Below are 13,352 nucleotides of genomic sequence, written 5' to 3'. Positions count from 1 at the left end.
GTATGATAACGCAAAAATTCACGGATTACACAATAAGTGATGATCCGGCGCTAATTCTACTTCATGCAACTACGATCTCGCCTCGAGCCTATAAAAGATCGATAGTACGACATTTGCTGAACGCAGCTAAAGCATGTATTCCTCTCCTGTGGAAACAGACGCTTCCGCCGTCTATAGGGCTGTGGCTGCGCAGAGTGGAAGAGATCAGGAGATTGGAGGACCTAGTTCAAACGGCGCAAAACAAACAAGATCAACATTCACAGACATGGAGGCTGTGGAATATGTTCATACTTTCAGATGAGGGAATAGCCCTTCTGGCAACATAGAACAAAACAATTTAAAAACAGACGGGTCACCTGGGTCGAATACCCCCCCTCCCCCCCCCCTTTTTTACCCAACCCCCCCCTTCTTCATAAAACTTATCTGCCTTTCTCTTCTTTCTTCCCTTTCTTATCTACTTTCTTCTTTGTCTCTTTACTTTGTAGTGTTCTTCAGTGGAATCTATTTGCCTCCTTTATGGTATTTCTGGTTTTTAAGTTGGAGGCACTACATGACCGTAATCTCAAAACATCCCAGAAATGAAATATACATCGTACGTAGTAGGCGCAGACTCGTAATATCTGTAAACACAGACTTGGTTAACCGGATGTCAACCAGCAATTTTGAACTCATAAACACAAATACCAGATTACTGTTATGGTCAAAATATGTTTTCAACTGTGTATAATGGATGACATGCTGGAGAATGTAATACAATGCTATTGTTTGATTGTTACTTTCCTTTTTTGAAATAAAAACTTATATTTGAAAAAAAATAACACATGGAGCAAAAGTAACTCCAACCTGGCTGCATCCAGCAGTGAACACAGACATATATTATAAATATATCCTTTGTCTCTACTCAAACCTGTTCAATAGAGTTACCTTTTAAAGAGCCTAACTTCCAGGGGATCAAATAAATCTTTACCACTTTCTGAATTTTGGCCATTCCTAATATAGAAATTCTCAAACCTTTTTCATGCCTTTAAATGTAACTGTTCTGTCTAGTTTTGCACTGTAATATAACTTAATCAATGCTTAAGAATTTGAAATTAAAAAAACAAAGACGAGCTTGACATAAAAGTATTTTTCTGTATGCGCTTATCTTTAGAAGCAATTCGTTTATCTGACTTATTACATTGTGTGAAGAATTCCCTCCCTTCAGCCTGCAGGAAGACTGCTGTCAATGTGCATGACCACTCCTAGCCCATACAGAAGGAAAGCTGTCACTGTTATTGGCACCTCACACTGCTACTTTAATTGGCTTCTCTTAGTGTGGCTGTAAATCGTAGTCAACCTTTACCTGCTAAAGAAGATACGGCAAACTAGTCTTGACTGCTCAATAAATGGAGCAACATGCAAAAGGCTACTAGTTGGCTTCACTGATTTCAAAGCCAAGGTGAGGCCCAGGTTACAGCTTGGAAAACAAAGTAAAAATATACAGTTTCAGCTAAGGTATTGCGCTAACTTGTAGAATGAATCTAGTATGTATTTAATATCAAGTATAGTACAGTATACTTTATTTCCTATGTGCCATATTTTCAAGATAACAACAAAATGTGTGAAAAATAACACAAATGTTAGTTACCTTAAAAAAAGCAGTCCGGTAACTTTAAAGCCTGAAGAATTATATTTACAGTATTTTCTATGCTTAGCCAAGCTAAGAAGCACATTTGTTTCTTCAAAAATATCTTATCATAATTATGATTTCTTTTTTTTTAGAAAAGTGGTATTAAGCAATAGGTCTTTGGAAAAACACAGTTTGTCATGTGTTTTATAGCATTTCACATCAGAATGGTCTATATAGAATATTAACTAGGACATGAAAAGGGACAGGTGTCTCATGAAGTGAATGTATATGAAGTGACATTGCTTGCCAGTAATATCTTCCTGCATAAACAAAACATTGACAGAACCTGCCATGAAAGAATCCTCCCATGGAGGATAGGGGAATTGTGTAAATGCTGCTTATTTGGTGAGCAGTATTAAAACCACTTAGATGGATAGTGTACATTTTCTATTTTGTTTAGAGAGAGGTTGGTCTTATCCACATTCTCTTTCAAAGAGTACTGATTTTAATAAAATAAAGACTAAATGTTTTACCAATTAGTTAGATATCTATGCTCTCAGGACTGGCTGTGAACCTAGAAAATTGCAATATACGTAGACTAGAAATATGCTCCATAGGAATGTGGCCTTATTGATGCAGCTTTTAAGATCAACCAGTATCTTAAAAGACAGACACTTTTTTAAGGATAATTAGACATGTATGGTAGACAAACTCTACTTATACAGTTGAAGAAATCAATAATTCAAAACCTCATCTAGTATTTTGGATAAGTAGATCAAACTACCGGAGAAGATGATATGCTACAGTATGTATGTTCCAACTTTAGCAGAAACTGAGTTGTGTAGTTTGCATAATTAACAACTTTCATTAAAGGAGGAAGACTTCCTTTTTACCTTGATTATGTATGCATCCTTAAAATGGTTGTAAACCCTGTTATACCACTTTTACCTACAGGTAAGCCTATAACAGGGCTTACCTGTAGGTGCCTTGAATATCTCCTAAACTGCACTGTTTAGGAAATATTCAGTATATGTGCTGCTGCCGATGTCATCGGCGCATGCGCACTGAAGAAACGGGCTGCTGGTGCCATTTCTTCAGGAGTAGTGCCATGACCGGCGACTCCCGTGCACATGACGTCATTGCGGCTCCAGCGCCGGAGCCGCGAACCCGGAAGTAACTCCGGTGGAAGATGTCCGCTCTGTACTCGGAGGGCCGACGACGATCCAGGGCATCGTTCTAAGGTAAGTACTTCATAATGAGCTAGTATGCTATGCATAATAGAAGTTAGGCATACTAGCTCATTATGCCTTTGTCTTGCACGTTTTTTCACTCTTTGTTATATTGCAGCCATTTGCTAAAATCATTTACGGTCATTTTTTTCCTCATTAATGTACACACAGCACCCCATATTGACAGAAAAACACAGAATTGTTGACATTTTTGCAGATTTATTAAAAAAGAAAAACTGAAATATCAAGTATTCAGACCCTTTGCTCAGTATTTAGTAGAAGCACCCTTTTGATCTAATACAGTCATGAGTCTTTTTGGGAAAGATGCAACAAGTTTTTCACACCTGGATTTGGGGATCCTTTGCCATTCCTCCTTGCAGATCCTCTCCAGTTCTGTCAGGTTGGATGGTAAACGTTGGTGGACAGCCATTTTTAGGTCTCTCCAGAGATGCTCAATTGGGTTTAAGTCAGGGCTCTGGCTGGGACATTCAAGAACAGTCACGGAGTTGTTGTGAAGCCACTCCTTTGTTTTTTTAGCTGTGTGCTTAGGGTCATTGTCTTGTTGGAAGGTAAACCTTCGGCTCAGTCTGAGGTCCTGAGCACTCTGGAGAAGGTTTTCATCGAGGATATCTCTGTACTTGGCCGCATTCATCTTTCCCTCAATTGCAACCAGTCATCCTGTCCCTGCAGCTGAAAAACACCCCCACAGCATGATGCTGCCACCACCATGCTTCACTGTTGGGACTGTATTGGACAGGTGATGAGCAGTGCCTGGTTTTCTCCACACATACCGCTTAGAATTAAGGCCAGAAAGTTCTATCTTGGTTTTATCAGACCAGAGAATCTTATTTCTCACCATCTTGGAGTCCTTCAAGTGTTTTTTAGCTAACTCCATGCGGGCTTTCATGTGTCTTGCACTGAGGAGAGGCTTCCGTCGGGCCACTCTGCCATAAAGCCCCGACTGGTGGAGGGCTGCAGTGATGGTTGTCTTTCTACAACTTTCTCCCATCTCCCGACTGCATCTCTGGAGCTCAGCCACAGTGATCTTTGGGTTCTTCTTTACCTCTCTCACCAAGACTCTTCTCCCCCGATAGCTCAGATTGGCTGGACGGCCAGCTCTAGGAAGGGTTCTGGTCGTCCCAAACGTCTTCCATTTAAGGATTATGGAGGCCACTGTGCTCTTAGGAACCTTAAGTGCAGCAGAAATTTTTTTGTAACCTTGGCCAGATCTGTGCCTTGCCACAATTCTGTCTCAGAGCTCTTCAGGCAGTTCCTTTGACCTCATGATTCTCATTTGCTCTGACATGCACTGTGAGCTGTAAGGTCTTATATAGACAGGTGTGTGGCTTTTCTAACCAAGTCCAGTCAGTATAATCAAACACAGCTGAACTCAAATGAAGATGTAGAACCATCTCAAGGATGATCAGAAGAAATGGACAGCACTTGTGTTAAATATGTGAGTGTCACAGCAAAGGGTCTGAATACTTAGGACCATGTGATATTTCAGTTTTTCTTTTTTAATAAATCTGCAAAAATGTCAACAATTCTGTGTTTTTCTGTCAATATGGGGTGCTGTGTGTACATTAATGAGGAAAAAAATGAACTTAAATGATTTTAGCAAATGGCTGCAATATAACAAAGAGTGAAAAATTTAAGGGGGTCTGAATACTTTCTGTCCCCACTGTATGGCCAGCCTTAGTTTGTTATACAGTGATAACTGTATTGCCCTGTACACCCAGTCGGATTTTCCGACGGAAAATGTGTGATAGGACCTTGTTGTCGGAAATTCAGACCGTGTGTGGGCTCCATCACACATTTTCCATCGGAATTTCCGACACACAAAGTTTGAGAGCTTGCTATAAAATTTTCCGACAACAAAATCCGTTGTCGGAAATTCCAATCGTGTGTACACAAATCCGACGCACAAAGTGCCACGCATGCTCAGAATAAATTAAGAGATGAAAGGTATTGGCTACTGCCCTGTTTATAGTCTCGACGTACGTGTTTTACTTCACTGCGATTAGAACGATTGGATTTTCCGACAACTTTGTGTGACCGTGTGTATGCAAGACAAGTTTGAGCCTACATCCGTTGGAAAAAATCCATGGATTTTGTTGTCGGAATGTCCGATCAATTTCTGACCGTGTGTACAGGGCATAAAAGGACTACAGAATATAAAAGTGACCCTGAATCTCTAAGCACAAATAGTGCAAACATTCGTACACTTGATTTCTGATATTTAGAAGAAAATTCCCACCCATGTGAACTCTTCTTTTTACTGAACACTATGTTGCTGCCTGCTTTGATACACAAAGGCATAATTTTTGTACAGAGACTGAAACAAAAATGTAATATATTGCAGCTTAAATTCCCTAGATGTGGTGGCTGAATTTTTTTACTAAGCAAAGTACATTTTGAGCAAATACAGAAAATACCTGTTGATCTTGCCAGAAATGCAGTATTTGTATCACTTCCTCTGAGCTGCACCAAAAAATATTTTCTTCCTAGCTATCTTCTGTAAGCTACCAAGTTCCCTGACTCCCATATAATGAAGATGGAGATGAAAAGATACAAACATTTTTGTAGTCCATATCAGGAGAGCAGCCTAGAACGACAACCATGGCTCCCTCCATAGATATAGTAGAGGGTTAGAGTAACCACACAAAAAAAATAGTGCCTCTCAAACTCCTCCTGTTCGTCCTTCCTGTAGGTCCCCTTCCACAGTAGGTGACATCCCCTCAGGAGCATATATCACTCCATGAAGCAACATTAGGGGGCACACACTACATAGAACAACCACATCCGCTCATGAGCTAACAAAGGCTTCAGCTACAGTCCCCACATTTTGGCCATGCCCCTCTTATGCATTCACCTTTATTGGGCTTAGTCGTAGAGGGGCATGGCAAAGATGTAGGGAATGTAGCTGAAGCCTCTGTTAGCTCATCAGCAGATGTTGTTGATCTATGTGGTGTGCACCCCCTAATTTTGCTAGAGGGGTGACAGAGCCACCCATGAACAGGAAGTGTTATTGTTTGCAGGAGTACCAGGTATAAATGAAGCAAAAACCGCTTGGAAAAGAAAGGGAAAATGAATGCAGCCACCAAACCAAAGACCAGAAAGCGGCAATATACTTCATTTTTGGTTTGAGGTTTAGATACACTTTAAAGATTTTATCTGTCAATTAAATTAGAAATGAGGGGGCTTCTCAAAGTTAAAAATGCAGCAGTATTGTTAAATCGGAGTTCCACCCAAAAGTGGAACTTTCGCCTGTACGCTTCCTCCCCCCTCCGGTGCCACATTTGGCACCTTTCAGGGGGGAGGGGGGAACGGGGGACCTGCTTTGGGCAGGTCCCCTTCCCCACTTCCAGAGACGGGCTGCGGCCCCATCTCCCGGATGTTCGGCCCCCACTCCTCCTTCTCCCACCGCGGGGCCAATTAGAAAGCACAGCGCGCTCCGCGCATGCGCAGTAGGGTACCAGGAGTGAAGCCGAAAGGCTTCACTGCCTGGTTCCCTTACCAGGAATGGCGGCTGCAGCACCTGGGAGTAGATCCGAAGATCGGCTGAGGTACCAACATTGCGGGCACTCTGCACAGGTAAGTGTCCTAATATTAAAAGTCAGCAGCTAAAGTATTTGTAGCTGCTGACTTTTAATTTTTGTCACCCAGGCTGGACCTCCTCTTTAATTACATTTAGGCATGATCCACAAAGTTTAACATGTAAAGAATGTTAGTTTAAAGTTGGGCAAATATCAATATTAATATAGTAATAGTCTGCTATAAAGTAAGTCATGCATAAACATACAAAAAAAAATGGAGTTTGACAGAACTGCCAAAAACCAAGTGACTTTACCTTTCCATGCATTAATAACCGAATGGTCAGTGTGACATTAAGACCCCCCTCTGGCGCATTTGCATCGTTGGCATTCATTTTGGGCACGTCTCTTAGAGTCTTGGCAACAGACTGCTCTTTTCTTGTTTAATCTGCTGGGACAAAATATCACAGTCAATGAAGCAGCATGACAAGAACAAGAAGTAATCTAATGACCTGTATAAATACAGAGAACAGAGACGTATTCCCTTAATGTATGTAAATGTACTTTCTCTTTTGCTTTATGGTAAGATGTCACAGGAAGTAAGATTACACAGGTTTAGAGGGAGTTATGGTGGTGCTTAAATAGTTTTAGAGCTGATTTCTGAAGTGTTTTGCAGTTTTTAGTTTAGATTGAATGTGGAAATGTTGCAGCAACAACAAATAAATTCATGTCAGCATATTATATCCTTCACAGCACCTATCAGATGCCCAGATGATTCTTGGCAACTCTTGGAACCATAGTTCAGAATACCAACAAGATCAGATCCCTGCTTTCATGCTCACCAAATGAAAAAGAAGATGCTTTGTTGATAATATTCAATGAAGATGGTGTGCAGGGTATTCCAACTCACACACCACAGGAATGAGAGCATTAAAGCATGATTACACTTGAATACAACACAGAAGGACAGAGCACAGCTCCTAGAAGACGTGTTATGAAATACTTATTTTTCTTTTATTGAAAGTCAGCCCTTGTGACTTAACGATGTCATCTCTTTCAAGCAGATGATCCCATCTAAAGATGACAGGATTTCTTGTAACATTCCACAAATTGTGTTTCCAAGACCTAAGGACCACTACTAAATTCAATGACAAATTGTTTTGCTCTTAGCCCATGGCAATCTAAAAATAAAATTAATGCTTAAAAGCTCATATTTCTGAGAAGTCATACATGAACATAGCCCTAAAACTGAAATGTCACAATACAGAAGCAAAAACATACCATGGTAATTAAATATTTATGTTCATTTTATTAGAATACATGGACAACTGGTATATACTGTAGCTACTAGTTCTTTAGTGCCTCTGGATTGGAAAACAAAAATCACCATTTAAAATCAACACAATTTGAATTTATTATTTGGGAACGGGTGGGGGCATAGTTGCGTTTAGCAGGTTTATATTATTCATTTGTATGTCTCTGATCCTTTATTCAACTGCTCTTAATGCTATCTGTATGTCATATTTGTTCAAAGCTCTTTTCATCTGAACCTTCCTCAAGACTTCACTATGTGGTTTATTTATTTTAAAAAATTGCTGTGTGAATGCTGGGGCCTTTAAGGTGTCTCATATGGGCATTTCCTATGATCTTCAGCTTTATCTAGCGGACTTAATGTGGTGTCTTCCTGAAATACAGCAAACAGGAAAATACTGCACTATGACTACAACATGGATCCAATGATCATAGGAAAGAGCCATATTAGACACATGACAAAAATGATTCATGTAGGAAATACTTATATTAAATACAGTGCAGGAATTATTTGCAATAGCAGTGGTAATACTGAGGTATTCTCCCATCAAATTATTTATTAGTAGACCCCAAAGTGTCAGACTTTAGACATTTATGGGAGCATAATTTAATCCACTAGACTGGGGACATCTTGTGGCAGAGATGAGAAATTGTGATTGACAGCTTAGAGTTGAAGGTGAATATTGCAGCCAGAGCTTCTTTCTTTTTTTTACCTGGGGGGCCTTAAAATAAAGATTTTAGTCCAGAATTGGGTTTTAAATGAACTTGTTCAAATTTGCTTTAATGCTGGCCCCATTTGCTGCTTATATTTATCTTTCTCTTCACTCCACTGCTGCCCCATTCACTCGGAGAAGCAAGAAGCAGAATTCCTGTTTAATCTCCAGATTGAACCTTGGAACTTGACATAGCTGCGGACTCTCTACTTGTCCACGTATGACAGTGCTGAATAGTTAAGTGGCCAGTCACCAATAACCAGTGTCACAGGGAAGTCACATGTTCCCCTATATTCAGAAATACAGTATGTAACTTCTCTTCCAAGAGCAAAAAGAAAGGCAGGGGAGTAAAGGAAATGGAAGTATAAGAGCTGTTACCCAAAATAGGCAAATCATGGGTTCACATTGCTGAATTGCTGAATTGTATGTAGTGCATACCGCTGTCACACATACATTTCCAATAAAATGTCACACGAAACCTTCTCCTCTTCACCACAGTGAAATGACATGACACTACATATAAATCTCACAGCATGTCTCCATTTAGGGTGAATGGTTGGTCATTTTGCTAGTGCCCATGCCAAATTATTAGAAACACAGTGAGCATGTTCTGAGTTAATTAACAGATTGTTTTATTACCATGTATACCTCTATAGATGCAGCTTCCACCAAATATGAATCAGTGAGCAAAGACAGATCTATGCAGCAATATTCAGTTGTCACCTTTATATAAACACTGAATTTGCATTAAACCTGTTTGACGAAGACTGAAGCACTTTGGCCTATATGGCTCAAAGGATATTTTGGTCTCAGTGCAAAGCCTGCATTTGCTACAAATGAACCAAGAACTGCGTGCTGAATTGGGCAACGAAGAGTAAATTTGTGTCTGTGCCTTCCATTCCCTCCAAGGACAAGGACCTGCCAGTTTTAGCTATTGTTGGAGAGAGATTTCATAATCCCCTATGGCGGATAAACGTTTCTGTGAATCTTTCATCCCTTTGCCATTGAGGTTTAACAAAATGCCCAGCACCGTGGGGGTTAATAGCATACATTGAAATGTAACTTCTTTAAGGTATATGACCTTGAATCAACCTATATATTTAAACAAATCGGAAATAAAGATCTTCCTGGTAACAAGTAATAGCAGTAACGTATTATCACAAAGCACTTAGAGATTATCTGATTATTATTCAGATGAGACTGCATTTTTAATTAAACTAGTGTTGTCATTAAAGTTTGAATCCCCTGGTGCAAAGCATTACTCTTCCAAACTATTAAAACATTTGCGCAATTATCACAATGATTAGCAACATTCTTTGTACTGGTAAAGCAAATCGAAATGAAACCAATGGGCACTACTCACAGAAGGAGCTTGCACTCTTATAATGTAGATTTTCATAGCTCTGCTAATATAAAAAGACAACTATAAGTAGCTATCTTTGGCAGTAAATTTGGTGAGATCATATTTGGCATTCCCAATCTCTAAGCCAACCAAAAAACCCCGTGCAGAGCCTGTCTACTGCAAAAGTATGACTGATTAAAATGTACTCTATAATAACTAGATAGTACTGGTAAATGGGCATCCCCCTAGATCAGTGGTCATCCACCCTGTCCTCAGGGCCCACTAACAGGCCAGGTTTGCAAGATAACTGAAATACATCACAGGTGATATAATTTGCTGTTCAGTGATTGCAGTATTCTAGTCTGCATTTCTCCAAGGTAATACATAAAACCTGGCCTGTTAGTGGGCCCTGAGGACAGGGTTGATGACCACTGCTCTAGATCATAATGAGCATGTCTGCCTGCATTAAGTCTTGTTCTCCTGGTTATTCTTGGAGAGGTGCTTTACTAAAAACTGTTAGGATCCAAACCGTGTAAATCAACTTCAGGTGACCGATTCTTCAGAAAACTTTAAAAAACTGGCAGGAAATGGAATGAAAAAAAAATGGAAAACTGGCCAAAATTTGAAGACGTAATGGCAGAGACTTTAAAGAATTTAAAGACTTGGGAAGGACTTTTAAAGAATTTAAAAGAAGGACTTTTAAAGAATTTACGAGTGTTATACTGGTGTACTCAGTTATAGTGGTGTACTCAATTAGAGAAAATTTTTACTTTGATATAAATTTTTTAGTTTAAAAAATGTGGTGACATGAAATCAAACATGGAAAATGGCCAAAGCACCCAGTGAAATAAATAGTAGCAAAATAATAAAAGGGTTAGTATGACCCTCCAAACCAGATAGCAAGGATAACTTGCTACACATTTGTGGCAGTGTTGAATTTTAAAGCGGAGTTCCACCCAAATTTTGAACAATATCTGTATGTATTCTCTTCCTTGCCTAGATGCTGACATGCCGTTTAAAAAAATTTAAATCGCCGTAATTACCTTTTATTTTTCTATTCTTCTTTGCACTTCCTGGTTCTCCTCCTGTGGGAGTAGGCGTGTTTCTAGCCTCTCCCAGACTCCTGGGAGCTAATCTCAGGCTTCCCAGGATGCCACTGAGCATGTGCGGAAACGAGCGGTGAATGCTGGGAGCACAGCATTCACCACATCCAGGAAATAAATGCTTGTGGGCTTCATATGCCCACAATGAAGATGGAAACCGCCTGCAGTGAATAATATAAGTTATTCTTTCTGACGAAATCTGACACAGGCGGACATATTACACACAATATGTGAGTATGTAATGCTGAGAAGAAAAGTTTGTGAATGAACTCAAAAAAAAAAAAACGATAGATAGGTGGAGCCCGCTTTAAGTCTGTTAACTTGCTGCACATTTTCACTGGCAAGTTGTACACTTGCAGAGCACTTGAAGCACAAGTTCTAGTTGACACTTTTCCAGTGTGTAGTAAGTTTGTGTCGCAAGTCTCTAGCAAGAGCAAAGTTGCAGTAGTGAGTATACAGCAAGAGCTCTGCAAGTTTACAGCATGAAAATTCAGCCACAGTGACCCCTGTGGTGGGATGACTATTGCACAAAATAACTGAACCAGAACTACAGTAACAGCAGGCTTGCAGAATGTTTTCAAAGAAAGTTGATCTGGAGTCATGGAATGCGGACTTGCTGCAATTGTGCAATAAACTTGTAAAGCCTGGCAAGTCTAGCAATAGCTTAGCAAGCTATTTTAAAACTTGCAGCACAATTGTTTGCTATCTGGGAATAAGCCTTTAAAATTTGAATGAGCTGTGAATTGCAAAAATCCTACTGTTTAGGATATATCTTCTAACAGCCAGATATACAGAGATACTCATGCTTTTCCTTCCTCATGTAAAAATTTGAGTATATCTGAACCAGGTAAAAACAGCGCTGTAATGCAACAGGAGCGACACCTCTTCTGTCATGTGCAATATCAGATCATTGTCCATTGCATGTACACACATAAATATTTCAACATGTTGGAAAATACTTGTCTGTGATACCAAATGCTTTTGATGTTGGATCACAGCCTTATTCTTACCTGCTCACCTTCAAGTTTTGGGGAGGTCGTGGAGGGTTTACAATATATAAGTCCAATAAACACCACGTATTATGACCATTATAAGTTTACTGAAAAAGCTAAAGCGTATAATTAAATGAATATTTTTCATCATCAGATGTCATGAGAGGCACACATGTTCTGCCTCTGGAAGAAGTTGCAACAAAAAGCTTATTTTATTTCTGTAGCCATCTTCAGTCAGTGAAAAAAGAGCTTCTAAGAGAACAAAGTATATGCAAACTCCCAGTGCTGTACAATCACACCAGCTGCACATAAAAAGCTCTTTTATGCAGGTTTCATCAAAGGAATATTGTGCCAAGATATTGAGAGTTATGTGTCTGAATTCTTACTGATCATAACCTTTGCTTTAAATGATGCTCCACTCCTGATATTTCTCAATACGCCAGCCGTTTTTGCAGGGCTATTTATCAAACATTCTGGTGTGTGGAGCATAATTTTTGTTTTGTTGATATGCTTATAATCACAGGCCATTGCTACAGATGGCTAGCAATTTTTCCAGCCTGCCAACCTATAATCCCAGAAAAACAGTGAGCGCACTCATAGGACATTGGAGTATTGTGTTTGGTGGAGTTCCTAGTACTGACAGATTACATTTGTGGTTCCATGAAATTACACAACACCGTTCACCCCCGTGCGTACATACACACACACACACACACATGTTAGTATTATAGTTTGCTTCTTATAATATTCTATCAATTCTATTAATATACACTAAACCTACATTAAGCTTATTACTATACTGTCTTTTTAGTGTTTTAAGCACAAGACAGAATTTATGATGTAAGACTAATGTACCATTTGTTTACATTTTATTGCTATAGAGGGTTAAATAGGAACCTCTGATACCTTAATATTCATAGGCAAAGGTCGAAAGGGTTTCACTTCTTTAGCAGATACTCAGAAGCATATCTTGGGTTGCAGATCCCTGCATAATTACAAATTGTGCACGGTGATGCCATATTGCTTTTAGGAAAAACATAATTGCGCATTTACAGTAGGAACCTCTATTAATCCCTGCTGTGCATAGGTATGTTTCTGTGTGCCCACTCTGATTGGCTTTACCAGGGTCGTATAAAGTTTGTATATGTATAGCTTGCAGCCTAACTACAGCCATTTGTAGATTTCGATAGAATAGCGAAAAGTTAGCATTTCAGGTAGATTTTTTTTATTTCTGTCTGTAAATCCACTAGTGAGATTTTCCCCACTTCCTGTCCCTGTGACACCCATATAAGAACTGAGGGGTGTAATAGTCATTCAAAAAATATATATATAGATATCTGTGAGCTAAAAAGGCACAGGAAATTTGGTCAAAATTGATGGCAAGATGAATGCAGTATGTTATCAGAAAATACTGGAGGAACATTTGCATTTGCATTCATCAGCCAGGAAGCTGTGCATGGGACGTGCTTGGACATTCCAACATGACAATGATCCAAATCACAAGGCCAACTCAACCTGTC

At 39.5% G+C, this 13,352-nt stretch overlaps 1 protein-coding gene across 18 annotated transcripts in view; it reads right to left on the bottom strand.

Moving 5' to 3' along the window:
* LOC141144787 (poly(rC)-binding protein 3-like) overlaps positions 1 to 13,352 on the bottom strand; it is a 1,428,155-nt gene that overhangs the window by 114,206 nt on the left and 1,300,597 nt on the right. For 14 of the 18 annotated variants that reach the window (XM_073630801.1, XM_073630798.1, XM_073630799.1 and 11 more), the window contains one exon: positions 6,689 to 6,819. In XM_073630801.1, the coding sequence (XP_073486902.1) occupies positions 6,689 to 6,766 (78 nt within the window). In that variant the 5' untranslated portion in view covers positions 6,767 to 6,819. Of the gene's footprint in view, positions 1 to 6,688; positions 6,823 to 13,352 lie in introns of all 18 variants that reach the window. The other 4 variants (XM_073630806.1, XM_073630811.1, XM_073630810.1 and 1 more) reach the window with 1 other exon arrangement.

Source organism: Aquarana catesbeiana, linkage group LG05 (assembly GCF_042186555.1).
Source record: "Aquarana catesbeiana isolate 2022-GZ linkage group LG05, ASM4218655v1, whole genome shotgun sequence".
Taxonomy (NCBI): Eukaryota; Metazoa; Chordata; class Amphibia; order Anura; family Ranidae; genus Aquarana; species Aquarana catesbeiana.
This window is presented reverse-complemented; position numbering and strand designations above follow the sequence as displayed.